The sequence below is a fragment of the Rhinolophus sinicus genome, linkage group LG02, assembly GCF_036562045.2.
Source record: "Rhinolophus sinicus isolate RSC01 linkage group LG02, ASM3656204v1, whole genome shotgun sequence".
Lineage (NCBI taxonomy): Eukaryota > Metazoa > Chordata > Mammalia > Chiroptera > Rhinolophidae > Rhinolophus > Rhinolophus sinicus.
Genome location: NC_133752.1, coordinates 34091505 through 34111215, shown reverse-complemented (window position 1 = coordinate 34111215; position 19711 = coordinate 34091505). Strand labels below are relative to the sequence as shown.

General features: G+C 40.2%; 1 protein-coding gene across 3 annotated transcripts in view; it reads left to right on the top strand.

The window, feature by feature from the left end:
• Positions 1-19711, top strand: part of NFKB1 (nuclear factor kappa B subunit 1) — a 115096-nt gene that overhangs the window by 88133 nt on the left and 7252 nt on the right. For all 3 annotated transcript variants that reach the window (XM_019738929.2, XM_019738928.2, XM_074323026.1), the window contains 8 exons: positions 287-430; positions 1762-1851; positions 3159-3344; positions 8325-8466; positions 11909-12023; positions 16601-16802; positions 17239-17408; positions 17725-17827. In XM_019738929.2, coding sequence (XP_019594488.1) covers positions 287-430; positions 1762-1851; positions 3159-3344; positions 8325-8466; positions 11909-12023; positions 16601-16802; positions 17239-17408; positions 17725-17827 — 1152 coding nt within the window. The remainder of the gene's footprint in view (positions 1-286; positions 431-1761; positions 1852-3158; positions 3345-8324; positions 8467-11908; positions 12024-16600; positions 16803-17238; positions 17409-17724; positions 17828-19711) is intronic.

Genomic DNA, 19711 nt, shown 5'->3' with positions numbered 1-19711 from the left:
GGACAATCTAATCTCTCCCTAATTTGAATGCATGGGGACTCAAGAAACTGTTGCAGAGAGGATTTGGGTGTGTACTGTTCTGTGGTCTCTCTGAGGCTGATTCTCAGTCTTCGTATCACTGGAATAAATATAATGCTTCTTGAAATTTGGCATCTCTTCCTCCTTGGGTACTTTCTGTTTCCCTTTAAGATGTTTAAAAATACTATTAGAATCAATATCCTTTCTGTGACTAGCAGTGCAACTGAATCAATCTTTTCTCCTCTGGTTTCTCTTCCTTTAACGACAGATAAAGAGGAAGTGCAGAGGAAGCGGCAGAAGCTCATGCCCAATTTCTCGGATAGTTTCGGTGGTGGTGGTGGTGCCGGGGCTGGAGGCGGAGGCATGTATGGCAGTGGCGGTGGAGGAGGGGGTGCTGGAAGCACCGGTCCAGGTACGAAGCAGGTCTATTCTTTCTAAAGCTTTTTCACATCAGAGACGGACACATTTTCTTTTTCTAGATTTCCCAGCTTGTCTGTGGGTAGAGGGGCTATGACATTATTGAGTAGGATATGTTAAACTACAACTTCCCAACCAATATAATTTTTTTGCAAAGAAATGCCATGTTCTTTTTGCAATATGTAGATAATACTAAAAATTATAAGAGGAGAAAAAGTCACCCACAGCCAGTTACCCAAAGAATACCTCAGTTAACATTTTGGTATATTCCCTCTTTATTTTTGGCATAGTTGTCTTGGTATTCTTTGGAAACATTGAAAATTATAGAAAATTTGAAAATACATAAAATCTTGCCATCGAAGGTTAACTACTTCTAACTTTTTTCATGAATACATTATAATATACATTTATGCATTTTCCCGAGTACAGCTGTGCATATCCTCCTTATACACATTATTTTAATCCATTTACTTGTATTAGCTATTTATTATTAGGTTGGTGCAAAAGTAATTGTGGTTTTTGTAATTATTTTTAACATTTTAAACTGAAGTTACTTTTGCACCAATGTAATATTATCGCATCCTGATTGTGTATAGAGAATCATTATGCTGTTTTTCTAACGGGTTACCATAAGCATTTCCTCTTGGTAATATAATTTTTTAAGTATCATTTTAACGACTCAACATTTCATAAAGCAAACAGACCATAATGTAACTTGCTTGACTGTTGTTTCCTGATTTTTATATAAAATACTATACTGAACTCTTCTACCACATTGCTTTTCTTTTATTCCAGATAATTTTTTAATTAGATTCTCTGAAGTAAAATTATGTCAGAATATATCATCTAATACCAGCTACTTTCCCAAAGAGTTTTACCAATCTATGCCTCTGCCAAAAATGTGTGGGAATGAGCAGTGGTGGCCATGTTTCCACTGAGAAGTCACTATGTCTTTTTGTACTTTGTTTGGTTCAGTTTTTATCTCCAGAGGTTATTTTCCTGTCTTCTGTGTCAGCAAGTCTGAGTTTGGGTGGTGACCATTCTCTGTTAGCCTTTCCTCTCCATGATGCGGGAAATTTTGTCCAGAATGGACTCCCCTATGCTGCCCCAAGCCTGGGCACTGCCTCAGTAAACTTTGCCAGAGTAGAATTGTAATCATCCATGAACCTCCATGATGCATGTTACTGTCAACAGAAGCACCATATCAGCCATACTGCCTTCCCACACCAAAGCGTGGCTCACTTAAGTTTGTTGAGTCTTTGTCAAAAAAACAACAACAACAAAAAAAACATAATGAGGGTTCCTTTCTTTTACTTTCTATTTCAGGATATGGCTTCCCCCACTATGGATTTCCTGCATATAGTGGAATTACCTTCCATCCTGGAACCACTAAATCTAATGCTGGAATGAAGCATGGTAAGTAATAATTTTTTTGTTTTAATACTGAGGAAGGAACAAAAAACTTGATGCCAAAAGGTTTATTATCATAATTTATCATAACATTATCATCTTGAAAAAATTTGATGAATGCAAATAAACTAAGAAGATACTTTTCAAAAAATATATTATTTCCTGGGAAGAGTATAAATTCTACTCCTGATGCGATGTTTATGTTTATATATTTACTTTGTAAATGGCTTAAACAAGGGGAAGAAAAGAACATTAAAGAAGGACATACAGAGACGTGACTATTCAAACATAAAAAAAGTCACCAAACTTACCTGCTCTCTTTTCTTAAATACTATACTTTTGAAGACATTTTGAGTTTTATAGGGATAGCATTTTCCCATCAAATTCATCCCCTAATTACCAGGTATCATACCATGTGTTTAAGTTTATATTACATGTCTATTCTAGTGTATCCATTGAAGAAATAATACAGTGAAGTCTTCCTTTGTATTAAATGCTTATTTTATGTCAGCTGCTTTAACATGTTTTAATGGTAAACTTCATGATTGCTCTGTAAGGAAAATATTAATATCTCCATTTAACAGCCAGAGAATACCGAGGTTCGGAAATGTTCAGTCACTCACTGAAGACACATATCTGTTAGTGGCAGAACCAGGATTTAAATCAGGTCTGCCTATAAAGCCTAGGTGCTCTCATTGTACCTGTCACATAACACAGTCAGACCTGAAAGAGCATCGTCAGAAACGGTTCACTGGATAGCTCCTACACTAAAGAACAGGAATTGAGATCATGTCTTTACAACTCACTTAGTTAATTAGCATAAGGAAAAAAATAAGTCCTCTGCTTTCAAGAACTTTATAAATTCCACTTCCCTGCAATTCACAGAAGAGCTTTATTTCATTTTCCCCTTTACAGATTAACAGAATGAGATGTAAGTTTTCAGAAGTGTAAAAAAAAAAAAAATGTTTTTTAACACCTTAAAAGTTCTCATCACAAGAAAAACAATTTTGTAATTGTATATGCTAATAGATGTTAACCAGACTTAACGTAGTGGTCATTTTACAGTACATACAAATATCAAATCATATTGTACACCTGCAATTTTAAAAAGTTTTTTTAGAAGTGAAAGTTTAAAATATCTCCAAAACTTGTTACGTATGACCATTTTAAAAGGAATTTTAAATTGCTGTTTTTCTTTTCCCTTTGCAGTAAACTTGCCTCCCACGTTTATCTGACCTTCATTAAAACAGTGAATTATAACTTAATTAATAGATTTTACTGAGAAAAAGCTGATGTTTTTGCTTTTCTCTTAGGAACCATGGACACCTCATCTAAAAATGACTCTGAAGGTTGTGAGGAGAGTGATGACAGAGAGGCTGTCAATCTCTCCAGGAAAGTAACTGAAACCACAGAACAAGATAAGGAGTCCAGCAATGAGGATGATGAGGTTACTCTGACGTATACAGTGGGAGTAAAGGAAGAGAATTCTAGGTTTCAGGGTAAGTGAACACACAGATGATTACATTGTATTACTTGGCGAGGGGATGGGTCAGCTCTAGGTATAGAAGTTATTTCCATATGACTGGTTTTATTTTTTATTAATCTAAAGGTGATGTATCAATATTTAGTTCAATGTGTTCTTCAGAGTCCTATATGCCTTTTGAAAAACATGTGTCAGGTCATTTTATTCACATTAGGATTCCCATTTTCCCAGTATTATCTTTGAATATAAAGTACAGAAATTTACATATGCATTCTCCAATCATAATCATGCCGTTTCAGGGTATCGTGAAAGATAATCTAATTCATTTCTATCACAGAAAATAGAAAACAGTTTCTATAACTTTAATAGTCTCCCCTCTCTAGACGGCAGTTCAACTGTCATACTAAAGTGGAACTTGGCCTCAAAATAAGAACTTTTCTTTTTATCCTGATGCCCTTTTTGGAGAATTAGGATTAGGAGGGACAGTGTACTTTTGTGTGTATTTTGAAGTAGTAGCTGTTAGAGTATGTGTAAGGAATCTAGGTCATCCTAGATTATACTCAGAAAACTTTCTGTAAAGGGAAAGTTAGGAAATATTTAGACTTGGTGGCTACATATGGTCTCTAGCACACATTTTTTACACCCCTTTAAACATGTACAAACCACACTTAGCAAGGGGGGGCATATAAAAACCAGCCATGCACAGGATTTGGCCCTCAGGCCCCAATCTGCCTACCCCTGACCTTCAGGAAGCAAACTTTACAAAAACACCAATGGCTCATGGAAACTCTATCTATGGCAAAAACTGTGTTTTTTGGCACTTGGCCTAATGAAAGAGTTGTTCAAGAACTCCAATGAAGGCTATCCAAGATGGCGGAGCAGATAAACACTGTGCCTGCATACTTCCGTGAATACATTAAAATTACAACTAAATTATAGAACAAGCAACCTGGTGAACCATCTGAGATGAAGTCTAGCCAAACAGAAATCTTATAACTAAAAATATAGAGAAGAAGCCATGTCAAGACCGGTTGGAGAGGTGGAGATGCAGAACGGGCTCCAAACCTCCCTGTGGCAGTTGAGAATCAGGAGGGATACCTCAGCTGCGGCGGTTCCCCCCGGAAGAGAGAGGGACCCCAGGCGTCCACACCAGGCTCCCCAGCCCAGTGTACTGGTGCTGGAAAAGGAGCCCCCACAACATCTGGCTGTGAAAAACAGGGGATTCTGACTGTTTGGGTGGGACCAAAAGCTGCAGGAAACCAACACATCCACTTAAACAGCCCGCACACAGACTCATTCGCTCCCTCGCAGACACTCACCTTGAGTTCCAGCGCAGGAACGGTGACTGGGAGGGGCCTCGGAGACATACAGAGTAAGGCAGACTCAGGTGTGTGGCTTCACCGGGAGGACTGGAGGACAGTTGGCATTTTCCTGGTGAGGAGGCCTCCTCCCATGCAGCTGGCAGGCAGGCGCCATCTTTGCTGTGTTGAGTCTGCCTCCCTCTGGCCAAATCTGAATCAATGATCTGGTGAGTGCCACTGCTTCACCTGCTGACTCAGTGGAAACGCTGCCCGACCCTGCTCTCGCACCGCCGGAGGTAGTTTTCCACAAGCAGCCAGCCCCTCCCAAGTTGCACTGTTTCTTATTGGAGTCTGGCAGACTCCAGGAAGGTGGCGACTGGCCTCAGTGTGCTCTGAGACTTTTGCTGAGTCACTCCAGGCTCAGCACTGGCACCAAACCAGAGTCTATATTAACCTGGTGACCACAATTCCTCCCACTCTAGTGAATACCTGAGACCCTGCCTCACCCAACTCCAGTACCACACGAGGCTTTATCAGTGGCTGAACCTTAAGGGAGCCAACAGGTGGAAGCAGGCTTCCAGGTGTCCTCACTTTTTGCAGAGTTACTGCAGGCCTGGTACTGGTGGCAGCTGACTTTGGTTAGCATCATGGCCTCTCCCACATGCCTCTAGGTTTAGCACAGGCAGCAAACAACTGCAGATTGCTTTGTAGCTCCTCCCAAGTAGCCTCCAGCCGTTTACAAGCAGTGGCTGACCTGGGCCTGCACTGGAGCCCCTCTCAGGAGGCTACAGAGCCAACATACTTGGAGGTTTGCTTCAGACCACAGCAAAGCACCACCCAATTAGCCCCACAAGTGGCACAGAGGGTGGTCTCAGCAGGCAACAGAGCCCATTGGAATGAATCCCACTCAGTGGGGTAAGCCTCTTGCACAACAGCTATAGACGTGGCCAAACCCCACAGCCAATCAGCCTGAGAGTCAATCCCACTCACTGAAGTGCCAACAGCAATCAAGGCTCAACTATAACAGGTGGGTATACACAACCCACACAAGAGACACTCCTGGAGCATCCGGCTCAGGTGCCTAGGGAGACTATGCCTCTGGGCCCCACAGGACACCTACTATATAAGGCCACCCAGCCAATACTGGGAGACATAGCAGATCTATCTTATACATAGAAACAAACACAGAGAGTCAGCCAAAATGAGGAAACAAAGAAATGCATTCCAAATGAAAGAACAGGAGAAAACTCCAGAAAAAGAACTAAACAAAATGGAGGCAAGCAACCTACCAGATACAGAGTTCAAAACAATGTTTACAGGGATGCTCAAGGAACTTATTGAGAACTTCAACAAAGAGATAGCAAGCATAAAAAAGACATAGAAACCATAAAAAAGAACCAGTGAGAAGGAAGAATACAATAACTGAAATGAAGAATGTATAAAAGGGATCACCAGTGGACTTGATGAAGCAGAGGATTAAATCAGCAATTTGGAAGACAAAGCAGAAAACACCCAATTGGAACAGCAAAAAGAAAAAAGAATTTTAAAAATGAGGATACTTTCAGAGACATCTGGGACAGCATCAAGTGGAACAACATTCACATCATAGGGGTACCAAAAGGAGAAGAGAGAGAGCAAGAGGTTGAGAACCTATTTGAAGAAATAATGACTGAAAACCTCCCTAACCTGGTGAAGGAAATAGACGTACAAGCCCAGAAAATGCAGAGAGTCCCAAACAGGATGAACCCAAACAGGCAACAGGCCTACACTAAGACACATTATAACTAAAATGGCAAAGGTTAAAGACAAAGAGAGAATCTTAAAAGCAGCAAAAGAAAGGCAACTAGTAACTTATAAGGAAGCTCCTGTAAGACTGTCGGCTGATTTGTCAACAGAAACTTTGCAGATGAGAAGGGATTGGCATAAAATATTCAACGTGATGAAAAGCAAGGACCTACAACCAAGATTACTCTACCCAGCAAAGCTGTCATTTAAAATCAAAGGATAGGTAAAGAGCTTCCCAGACAAGAAAAAGCTAAAGGAGTTCGTCACCACGAAAATGAGTATTACAAGGAATGTTAGAGAGACTTCTTTAAGATAGAAAAGAAAAAATCAAAATTATGAAAAGTAAAATGGCAATAACTACGTATCTATCAAGTTACTTTCAATGTAAATGGATTAAATGCTTTAATCAAAAGACATAGGAGGCCGAATGGATAAGAACACAAAATCCTTACATATACTGCCTACAAAGATTCACTTCAGATTGAAAGAGACACAGACAGAAAGTAAAGAGATGGAGAAAGATATTTTGTGAAAATAGAAATTAAAAAAAAAGAAAAAAGCTGGGGTAGCAATACTTATACCAGACAAAATAGACTTTAAAACAAAAGCTATAAGAAGAGACAATGAAGGATCCAGTAATCCCACTGCAGGGTTTTATCGAAGAAACCCAAAATGCTACTTCGAGGGGACATGTGCAGCCATATGTTCATTGCAGCATTATTTACAATGGCTAAGATGTGGAGGCAGCCTGGGTGTCCATCGATGAAAGAATGGATAAAGAGGAGGTGGTATTAGGTTGGTACAAAAGTAATTGCGGTTTTTGCAATTATTTTTAACCTTTTAAACTACAATTACTTTTGCACCAACCTAATACATATATATTATATACATATACATATATATTATATACATATACATATATGGAATATTGCTTGGCCATGGAAGGGAATGGATTCTTGCCATCTGTGGTGGTATGGATAAACCTGGAGGGTATTGTGATGAGTGGAGTATATCAGACAGAGAAAGACAGGTGCAATGTGATTTTGCTTATATGTGGAATCTAAAGAACAAAATTAACAAACAAAACAGAAACAAGTTCATAGATACAGAAAACATTTTGATGGTTTCCAGATGGGAAGGAGGTTGGGTGTGTGGGTGAAAGAAGGGAAAGGGATTAGGAAGTAATTTGGTTTTTACAAAGTAGTTATGGGGATGTAGGATATAGCATAGGGTATATAGTCAATAACATTGTAATAGTAACTATGTATGGTGTCAGATGGGTACTAGATTTGTTAGGATGATAGATGGGAGGAGATTGGGGGGCAGGGTGAAAAAGGTGAAGGGATTAAAAAGTACAAATGAGTAATTACAAAATAGTCATGGGGATGTAAAGTAAAGCATAGGGAATATAATCAATAATACGGTAATAACTATTTATAGTGCTATGTGGGTACTAGACTAGTCAGAGGGAATCACTTCTTAAATTATATAAGTTTCTAACACTATGCTGTACACCTGAAATTAATATAAAATAATTCTGAATGTCAAAAAAAAGACTCCAATGAAGAATTATTCCACCAAGAGATTGCTTACTGATTATCTATGGCAAAATCCAGTTAACATTATTTAGAGATTGATTGTTCCCCTTAAAATAAGACATTTCTGAACTTCTTACCCCTAACAAACTGTAGACAGATTTTTCAGATCAGCCTCTATGTTTATCAGTGAGCCAATGTCCAGTTGTGCTTTTTCTAATGAACACAATCCAGAAGCATTGAAAGGAACACTTTCTGTAAAACAATGTGTGTCAAGGTATCAGAACACTGGTGCTGATGGTTTTGGCCTCAGGACGCCATACTTGTAGAGCGACTGTAGGAAACTCACCTGTGATCATGGTCATTGCCTTGCAGATAACCTCTTTCTAGAAAAGGCTATGCAGCTTGCCAAGCGGCATGCCAATGCTCTGTTTGACTACGCCGTCACAGGAGATGTGAAGATGCTGCTGGCTGTCCAGCGCCATCTCACTGCGGTGCAAGATGAGAATGGGGACAGGTAAGGAAGAACTTCTGACAACAAGGGTAGTTTTAAGGTAGGAAAGAGAGATAATCATTGTATGCATACTGAAAAGAGAATTGATCAAAATTATTGGGTCCTGTAACTAGAACACTCTCTCAAGGAAAATAATGTGTCAATAAGGTTGAGTGGTATAATTTGCTTCTTCAGTCCTGTGGCTCTCACCTGTTGGATTCAAGAATAGCTGGAATACTCATCTAAGAGTACAACATTCTGGGCAAGAAGACTAAGATGTGTGTGGGGAATAATAATTTTTGATAAGCCTTGCTTTACTTACAGGAATAAAATTTAGAATATTATTTAATAAAAAAATATTTGTGTATTGGAATACTAATATTTTCTTTATGTAATAATATAATATATACATAATGTAATAATAAAATTTGGTCCTACCAAATCCCTTAAGCAGTTGTTATCCCAACTGTATATTTGTAATGACAGTATACTCAAGTAAAAGCCCATTAACTGAACATGTCTGATCTTGGAAGCTAAGAAGGGTTGGGCCTGGTTAGTACTTGGATAGGAGACTCCCAGGGAATCCTGGGTGCTCTAGATTAAATTTAAAAAAATTTTAAAAAAGACAGCACAACAACAAAATGATTAAGAGGTAATTGTCATTCTTTCCCAGTTACTTGTTCCTTCTCTACTGCCTCTGTTAATGGTCACCAGTCTGTGAGTGGATCAGACTCATGACCTCTCAAACCCATATTGTGTGGGAGTCTTACAATCCCAACACCATGCCTCCCATTCTTGCTGTGACTGAGCTTATAGTTGCAAAGCCACCTGGCTTCTTTCTAAAACAGTTCTCTTAGTCCTTTCATTGAGATTTCTAAAATGATCTCAAAAGCCTATAAAAATAACAAGAGACAGCAGCCCTCAGATTCAAGTCAAGGGCCTTATCTAAAGCCTTCCTAAAATAGTGTTGACAATGAGAAATGCTTTTCTGTGAAAGAGCTCTTGAGTGCTGTGTTTTAAACGTCTGTTTAAAAACTGAACCAAATGTTTTAGGAAAGTGCCAACCTCAGGGTTTCAAACAGAGACCTCTGTTCTCATTCCTTGCATCGTAACCAAGGATGTGGTATAACCACTGGCCTTGTTATACAGTATGAGAGGAACTGGTACAGCCTTCTTTGTGTAATGTCATGAACAGCAGAATGTTTTTTAACAGGGTTAAATTATCCAGTTAGCATTCAGTAGCATATAACCACAAGGGAAAGCAGTTAACCAAGACAGGACAGCAGCATTTCAAATGACATTTTCAAGGACCTGCTGAATTGACGAGTCTAAGCAAGACGAGCACATACAAGTTAGAAAAGGACTGTCAGTGTTTGAAAGAAGAATTGTGAGAAGGGATGCAAGACTCATGTATTCAAGTGGGTGCATTGAGTGGGGGGGGTGGCATAGACATGTGTAAGGACCCTGGACATATATGGAGGGGCTGAAGAGGTGGCCTTCCCTGCCCAAGCAGGAAATCAATACTTAGAGTCCCCTCCTAGGCCCCAGACATACTCGTACAAGCAGGCTCAGGGCTTACCAGCTAGAGACCAGAGAGCTGAGACTTGGGGAGACCAGAGGAGTCCTCGTAAGAATGTAGATAAGGGATAAGTTTTGCCTTCACAGCTCAGGCCTCTTGTTTTCATTGAGTTTGTCATATTCGGCTAATAATCTGAATCCTGTGTCTATTAGTCATCACAGAAAATACAATAAAGAAAAAATATAATAAAAACTTCTGGTATTGGGGAAATTCCCATGAGGGTGTGAGGATTTATGGGGGAGGGGTGATGTACTTCTCTATGAAATGCTGAGCTGCACATGGAAATTTTTAGGCAGCTTTTGAAGTGCGGCCTTTTTCTTGGTATATGTGCATCATGTCTGCGTCAGACTTAGGCCTTTTTCAGAAGTCTTCTTCCAGCCTCACATTTCAAAAGACAGTAGTGAAACTCTGAAATCATGCATTGAAAAACATCTCTTAAGGAACAGTCACAATTTAGTTTTTTAGACCCTCCTGTGCCAGTGTCAATCCCAAGTAAGATACACTTGCTATTGTTAAGAAAGAGACCTGGATAAAATGACAGCTAATATCTTTAAATTAGAGAAAATCCAGCCTGTGCCTCAAATCCCAGATGTGCTGCCACCATGTGATACTCTGAATCTGCCCATACTCCAGCGTATCTGTCCTCTTAGGTGTTTTATCTACAGCTCTGCAGAGCAGAACACATGTACCCCTGAAGCAGGATAGCCTAAGGGATTAAGAGATGGCTTTGGAGCAGTACAGACCTGGGCTTAAATCCCAGCTGTGTGACCCAGGTTGAGTTCAGTTTCATCATCTGAAAAATGAAGATAATATTACCTACCTCATAGGTTTGTTGTTACAATAAATGAGATAATATATGAAAAGTGCTTAGCATAGTCTGGTGAATAGAAGCTCAAACAAACAGTAGCCACTTTTATTGTTGTTATTGTTGAGTCCTTTCAAAATAATTTAAATAGTATAAGTATTTTTAACAATTAAAAAGAAAAATGTTGTTCCTTGGAGTGATGCTTGGCACCTGCCAATATTTTTGACCTCATTAGTGTAAACCCCTAGGTTCCTTCTTAGCATCCTTATTTGAGGGCTCTAAGGCTGATCCAGAGAGAACCAGCCTCCAGAGAGGGAGAAAGATGAATAGGAACCTGCAGTTCCACAGTCAAGCACTATACTTGAGAGGAGACAATTGCTCTGCCTAGGAAGTTGGGAAAGTCTTCTCTGAGGATGTAAGGTTTAAACTAGAGTATGAAGGATGGAGAGGCATTGTCCAGAGGCAGAGAACAGGAGCAAAACCATTCCAGGCAGAGGGAATATTCACGGGGAAGAAACACAACCACATTGTTCCTTCAGAAGTTCGCTTCTAGAATCTTCTCCCAGTAGTTAATCACCTGACTCTATTTTCCCCTCTTGGGATCTCAGAGATCTTAAAAAGCCACAGGAGTGTATTTACAGGAAGGTGGCAGGGCTAGGTGAGGGAATGACATTTTTCTGAACAGATCCTAATTCAGGCATTTGACATACATCATCTATATGTCAGGGAAAGTCAGGGAAAAGTTAGAGGAGAAAATGCCCTGAAATCATAGTATAGAGGCAGAGTTGGGATTTGAACTCAGCTCTCTCTGCCTCCAAGCCCAGGTGCCTTCCACCTCAAGGGCTCAAACCTGGATGCCCCCAGAGACTAGGCATGTACTGTAAATGAGTGGGGCAGCCTTGGGCAGGAAGAAGAGCATCCCCACCTCAGATTCAGATTTGATAGATTCAAAACACATGGGGCCAAAGAAAACTATGTGTGAGAGTCAGATGCAGTCTGCAAGTCTAATCATTATCTTGAGAGGTTGTTTTTTTTTTTAATTAACACTTTAGTTGATTATTGCCATTATGTTTTTGTTCCAGTGTCTTACACTTAGCAATCATCCACCTTCATGCTCAACTTGTAAAGGATCTGCTAGAAGTCACGTCTGGTTTGGTTTCTGATGACATTATCAACATGAGAAATGATCTCTACCAGGTAAGCAGAAATATATCAAGGAGACAAATGAAGAAAAATCTATAGCTTGTGCGTGCGTGCGTGTGTGTGTGTGTGTGTGTGTGTGTGTGTGTGTTTCTAATAACGTTAACAGTAGCACACAAAAAAATACGACAAAAACATCTTTTCAGGTAATATCCTAAAAGCCCATTACTCGGGAATGTTCTTTTATGAATTAGGATGCTTTGATCTGTGGGTATAATATTATAGCAATCAACACAGAGTGAAATACAGAATCCTGCTGGGGGAAGGCAAACTTTAGAAATCCACCAAAGAGTCAATCCATTTAGAGGAGAACCTAGCATAAGTGCATCACATCTGTCAAGAAAAATAAAATAGGAAAACATTAAGTTTGAAAAGCAATAATTTACAGGTATTTTGAAATCTGCTAAAACACATTTTGACATCTCAGTTAAATGTATATCAAAAAAATGTGCTGAAATCAGACTACAAAAAGATAAAAAAGGCTGTTGAGGAAAAAGTGTCTTTCAAAACACAAAGATAGTTCAAAGCGAGGAAAACAGGAGACACCAGAGTTTTGTCTAAATCAGGTTTAAACAGAAATTAGGTGGGCTCAGAAGCAACTTGCACTCCATTACAGAGGTCTTCAGATTTACAGAGAGAAGTTAGCTGGAGACTCAGTGAGGCTGCCTGATGGGCACAGGCAGCTGTCAGGTGAAGAAAGGAGATTAAAATTCTATGGGCAGAACCCAAGCCTGGATGTTGGGTGTTGGGAGCCCAGAAGACCTGGGCCAGCCTCTCTGGCTAAGGGACCTGAGGGACAGCACTAACATGAGGTGAGGAGGGTCCTCTCTCCAGGGCTGCTCCTGCCTCCCTCCCCTGGGCGCCTTTCCCCTCCTGCTCACTTTCCTGGCCCCACCAGTCTTCCTTCTGTACCAGTCTCCTGGTCTCTCCCTTTTCTCAGCTTTCCTGTTTTCTCCTTCCCTTCACTCGACCCAAAGTGACTTTCCAGTCCTTAGCCTGGATGGTATGCTTAGATGCCCAATTAAAGCATCTCTCTCACTCTAAAAATATGGCAACACTCTTGTATCATTACTTATACAATAAAGGTGCCTGTTCCAGTTCTCAATTTTTAAAGCAGTTGATACGAATCATTTTTGTTTCCTCAAAGCAAAAGTCCTAAAAGGTTTACATGTAGCTCTCAATAGGTTTTTATTTGTGAATAGGTGTTTCCTGAGGGGGGAAGTCATTTCACATTGGATGTAAGGTTTCTTCTCTGGCTGTCGTGCTTACTATCAACGGAAAAATGAAGTTAGGGATTCCTCACTGGCTCGTAATATAAAATAACTAGGATGAGGTCTAATTTTAGACATACCACATTTAAAGGATATCTTCTTCAAATAGCTTTCGTACCATTTTGAGGGTTGTTGGTATTTGGAAAGTCATTTAGCCCATTAAGCTTGATTTTCTCAGGCTTCTGGACTCACTGATCCTTTTCACCATCACAAGTGTACAAATCAACCTAGGAATAGGATGTTGTTGTCACTTCTCAGTCCTCCTTTCAGAAACTGTTTAACTTCATTGCCTGTAGGTCAGATTCAAGAAATCACTTGTATTCCTGTTTTTAAATAGGAACTGCAGAGGCCACTGTATGACAGGATTAGTAGTTGTGATTTATTATGTCCAAAACTTACTGTATCATTTTGGTTACATACATTGAGACTCTCTAGTGGGCTAGAAACGTTGAAACCACCACCTTTGACACTTCTGCACCTTCTGATTTGGGGACTCTTGGAAGAATGCAACATTTTTTCCCTCCCTTACCATTATCATCAGTGGGTAAGGATTCTGGATCCTCTGGTATGCCTTCTAGGTCTCAAACACACACCCAATGGCAACTTCTACTTGAGAGCTAGAAACCGCTAAGACTTGGACTTTTTGTCTGCTGTAAAGGTTCTCTGTAACTCTTCTTGATGGAAAATTATACAGTTCTCTGATTTATTTGGATGATTTGGCAATTGTCTTAAACATTCTCCCAAAATACCCTTCTCTAATCTTAGAACATTTCTGTAGCCATCTGTCATGATCAAATCTTTCTCCCCATCCACCCTTTAGAGACACATTCAAAATAATCCAAGTCCACAAAGGTTGAAGGTTTTGAAATCTGTACCCTTTAAACCCTGTTTTTCTCTCCTGTTCCCCTCCCTTCCAACGTAGACAACCACTTCGTTGCATTTGATATGGGTTGTTTCATTTGCATGTGTTCCTATAAAACATTAGTGGGTTTTTTTATTCATGTATTTTTTTCTTTTATGTTTTTTATTTATTATAATATATATTCATAGTTTTTCAAATGGCACATAAGGGTATGCATTCCTTGACGAATCCAAGTTGCCCTCCCTGGCAGCATTCAAGTTTCCCAGTCCCACTCCCAAATATAACTATTGTGTTTATAAGTATTTTCCCCAGTACTGACTACATAAACATATAAACCTTAAATAGATAGATATTTTAGTATATTCTCACATACTATCCACATTATATTATACATACTGGTCCTGTTCTGCATTAACCTTTCCCTTTAATTTTTAATTTGATGTAATTATAGATTCATAAGTGGTTGCAAAAAATGTACTAGGAGGTCCCATGTACCCTTCACCCAGTTTCCTCCAATGGTAACGTCTTTCATAATTATAGTTCAGTATCAAAACCAGGAAATTGACATTGATAAAATCCACAGATCTTATTGGAGTTTCACTAGTTTTACATGCATTCATTTGTGTGTGTCTGTATAGTTCTTCGTGCATGTATTATTAAAATGCATAAGTGGCTTTGTGCTACATGTCACTATATTTCTACCTTCTCTGTTTATGGGATTTACCATGCACCTGTGTTTATAGCTAGTTCATTGTTTCTGTTCCTGAAGAGAATTCCACAGTGTACATCTTCCACCTGCAATGTACATATCTCCTCAGCAGTGGACACTTAGCCAACTTCTTGCTTCCCATCTCCATAGACAATACTGCGATGAATATCCTCACCTATGCCCCCTTGTGGATTTGTGTCACTCAGACATATATGCAGGAGTTGCTGGGCATTTGTCTGCTTGGCTCTGCAGAATGTCTGTATACGTCCACATGCTGACAAGCATAGCATAAGGGTTCCTGGATCCCCACATTGTGTAATTGTGTAAGATACAACCCTGGGGTTTAAGATCTAAAGCCTTGAAATATCATAGAAAAACTTTAATGGGACCATGGGAGACGCTTTAAAACAACAAAAACCCTCTCTTACTCATGGTAGAGAATTTGTATGATATGAATGGTGGAAGGTTTTACAATTTCAGATCTTTTCTCATTCTCTTTCCTTTTCCCATCTCCCCAAATAGCATTTCTGATTAATAAAAACAGCTTTTATTTACTTACTTAATAGTTTATTTTTCAAGAGGAAGGTTCTCGGTTACAATATCTCAAGTTTTTAGGACATCATTCCATTTCAAGCTGGGGTATAGTCCTAAAAGACAGAAAGAAATAAGGAAGAGAGTATAAATCAGGCAAAAAAAAAAAAAAATCCTGTCTTGTTTCTGCTCTGTTAAGTAATCCCTGTGATTGAGACTTAGACAACTAAGCATCTTTCATCCAGTTCTCATGTGCTCTGGTCCCTCTGCACCAGCCAGGATGAGGCTGTTGCTTTTGAGGCTGTTTCTGCTACAGTAATGGCTAACTGAGAGGGACAGTTTAGGCAAATTGTCACTACACGGGCTGGATTTCACAGGCTCCTGTGAAATAGACTGATCTGTATAAAAATATATTGCTGTTCTCTGTCAGTGACCTCAATTCTTTGAAAGATGCTTTCGTGATTGTTTTTCTTACTCATTTTGAAAACAGGCAGTTTTCAAAACATCTCATTTGCATTTGCTGAGGTCCTACTTTGTGGGCAGGGGAATCAGATGGACTATTATTTACTTACCTATTAAGTGTCAGCATGTCAGTTTGTTTGTTCATCTGAGCTGTCTCAGTGAGACAGTTCTATTGTCCTATATGACATTTAGAATCCTTTATAGTGGGGGTGGGAAGGTTCTATTAATTGGTCTCAGTGGAGCCAGTCCACGGAACAGTGTTTTTTAATTTAACAAATTTATTTTCTATGTCAACATATGACAGCACCTTTGTTAATTGATTTCTATTGAGTGGTTCATTTAAACTTCTTCAGTAAAACTGTAGCCTTGATTTAACACATGGAATTGTCAGCTGAAGATGGAATCCTACCAGAAATTCAGGAAAACTAAATTTACTAATAGATGACTTAACGAGTTCAACAGTGAGTGGGTTGGAATGAGAAACAAGAAAGCTATTAAGAATTGTGTATAGAAAAATGATCTTAATAATTAAATGGCTGAATATTAGTCCAGTATATTTATTGCACAAGCATATGATATGCAACAGGGAGTAATTCATTGGCAAAAGTGAGAAGTTAAGCCGGGAATGGAAAATGGCCCACAGTATGACTCTACCTACTGCAGGAGCAGTTGCCAAACCTGTGCGTTACAAGTGTTTGCTACTGACCAGTGTATCTCCTACCCCTTGTCCACTTCCCAGACGCCCTTGCACTTGGCCGTGATCACCAAGCAGGAGGCTGTGGTAGAGGCCTTGCTGAGGGCGGGGGCCGACCTGAGCCTCCTGGACCGCTTGGGGAACTCTGTCTTGCACCTGGCTGCCAAAGAAGGACATGATAAAATTCTCGGTATTTTACTCAAGCACAAAAGGACAGCACTACTTATCGACCACCCCAACGGGGAAGGTAAGAGAAAATCAAAGGTCATGGTATAACTTTATCCGCTTTCTATACAGTTAATAGGTATTTGATAAATGGGTGTCGTTATGATTTGATTTGCACCCAAAGTGCTTTCCTTAGTCACCTGGAGTTCATCCCCACTTGTGGGACTTTCTGTTGCTCATCTTTAAAGATGGTTTGGGATAGTTAGGAGGAGGAAAAAGCAGGGGCCTGAGCAAACACTGGGCTTGAGGTGTAGAAAGCGTCATTTATTGGAGAATGTTTATTTGCTCTCATGTCTCCTGAGAGCATAGAAGGTGACTTACAGCAGCTGTGAAGACTGGGGGGCGCTAGAGACTCTCAGCACTAGACCCGCCAAAACCCACCCGTGGGCCTTCCCTCCCTGAGGGCTGCCCGTGAGCAGCCTTCCCGCCCCGTGACTGTCCCTGTGCTTGGGCCGCAGGTCTCAGCGCCATTCACATAGCCGTGACGAGCAACAGCATGCAGTGTCTCTTGCTGCTGGTGGCCGCGGGCGCGGACGTCAATGTGCAGGAGCGGAAGTCGGGGCGCACGGCACTGCACCTGGCTGTGGAGCGCGACAACATCTCCTTGGCAGGCTGCCTGCTCCTGGAGGTGAAGGATGCACTTACTGGCCTTTGCATTCAATTCCGGGGGTGGGAGTGGCGGGGAGGTTAGGAACATCTTTTCAAAGGATGCTGTTGGTAACCTTCAGCTCTATCTATTTAATATCCACTCAAGGCTTCAGAGAAGCAGCTTCAGGCATTCCCATCACCCCTTGCCCAGTATCTCTAACGGGATTACTTCAGTGGCAGAGCCTGCCCAACATAGCACCTGGGTTAAGTAATATCACCCCAAGGAGCCATGAAGATGGGGGCAAAAAGGAGAGAGGACCTTTGACTAACCCTTTTCTGTCTGGGCCGGATTGTAGGGCGAAGCTGATGTAGACAGTACCACCTATGATGGAACCACACCCCTCCACATAGCAGCCGGCAGAGGGTCCACCAGGCTGGCAGCTCTTCTCAAAGCAGCAGGTAAGGCAGCCTGGTAGCCAGTCGTGGGAAATGCTACCAGGAGCGCGGACGCGAATTTCATAGAGCAGCCCTGTTGCCTTCCTTGAGCCACACATCTGTGAGCTGCGGAGGGGGATGAGTAAATAAAATCCTATGGCGAAGCACACGTACCTGCCGCCAAGGCACTGTTTGGACTAGTAATCACAGGCTTCATCCTGTGAGTCACGTTAATTTTTACTCTCTAATTCACCTGTTTGTTTTGGGTTTGGGTTGTTTAGGTTGACTCCCATAACAAGAGATCTTCAAGTTGAATTTAATTCCTTATAGAATTCTGAGCAGTACCAGTCTCATCATGTCAGAAGTGCCCAGAAGGAGAAATGTATTGGTATAAGAAATAATGTAAAGATTTCCTTTTGTAAGAAAGGTCTCTTAGAAGTTGAAGTAATAGGGAAAAACAAATGGGGTGTGTATTGAGTACTATCATGTGTGAGGCACTAAAAATTACTAGCGTTTATTGTCTCCGTCCCAGGCACTGGGCTAGGTACTTCACTTGCAGTGTCTCATTTCATCTTAATCCACAATAACCCTTTGATATAAGTTCCATTATTATTTAATTCCCATCTTATAGCTGAGGAAACAGACTAGAGAGACCTGCATCCTATTATCAGGGTCCCAGTAAGTGGCAGAGCTATGAGTCACACCTCGTTAGTCTGAATTGCCAGACTTTTTTCTGTCTACTGTGTTTCTCTCCCCTAGTTTGGGCAAGGATCTGCAGGTGTTATTCCATGTAATCCTCTAGTCCCATGAAGTATAGAAAAATTATTCCTGCTCATCCTTGAATCTATTGCTTTGTATATTTAGAACCTCAAAAACTATTTGACAAATTTGGTATCTCAAACCTGCCTTGACATAGCTGATTTACTGTAGAGGTTATTAATTTCTTTTAGAAAGTAAATGCTTCATAAATTAAGAAAACGGGTGGCTGGGTAGCTCAGTTGGTTAGAGCACGGTGCTCATAACACGAAGGTTGCCAGTTCGATCCCCGCATGGGCCACTGTGAGCTGCACCCTCCTTAAATAAAGAAAGAAAACAGAGCAAGTTAAATACCTTCTTAAAAAAAAAATAAGTCCTAACATTGTATACCACGTTAGCTCATTCATGTATCCTGCTAAATCATATTAATCAGACTTATTTTTAATTAATGAATATTTCTTAGAAGTTTTTGGACAGACTTTATGTAATCTTTCTAAATATGATTTCTGAAAAGCAAATGCATTAGTATGTTTGCCTTAAACTTGTAGACTAAACCAACTATTGTCAAATAAACAGTGATAACAGTGAAAAAAGAAAAACAAATTTAAGTCCAGAAAGATATAGGAATGTTTTCTTCGGGGCACCACATTTTTCTGGCAAGTAAAATTATTTCCCAAATGAACAACAGCCTTTTCTTTTTACCTTTGTCAAGTTGACGTTTCTCTTGAACAAGAGACTCTGATTGCGGTGTGTATGATTAATTTGGCAAGTTAGTGGTTATAATTAAGGAATGCCTTCAGACAAAAAGCTGTAACCCTTTCAAAACTGCTTTCTCTTAAATTCTCAGTATCCCATGAAAGGAGTAGCAAGTAGTAGTTTCTCCAGTTGATAACCGTGTTTCCCCGAAAATAAGACCTAACCGGAAAATAAGCCCTAGCATGATTTTTCAGGATGACATCCCCAGAACATAAGCCCTAATGTGTCTTTTGGATCAAATCATAATATAAGACCCGGTTTTATTTTCGGGGAAACACAGTAAAGGGAGAAACTCAGATGAAAAACCTTGTCCTGAACTCCGTCCTGAAGAAGGTCACTTAAGGAACAGACATAGCTCAGCTCCTCCAATCTTCAGCCCTGTAAATTGTTCATCTA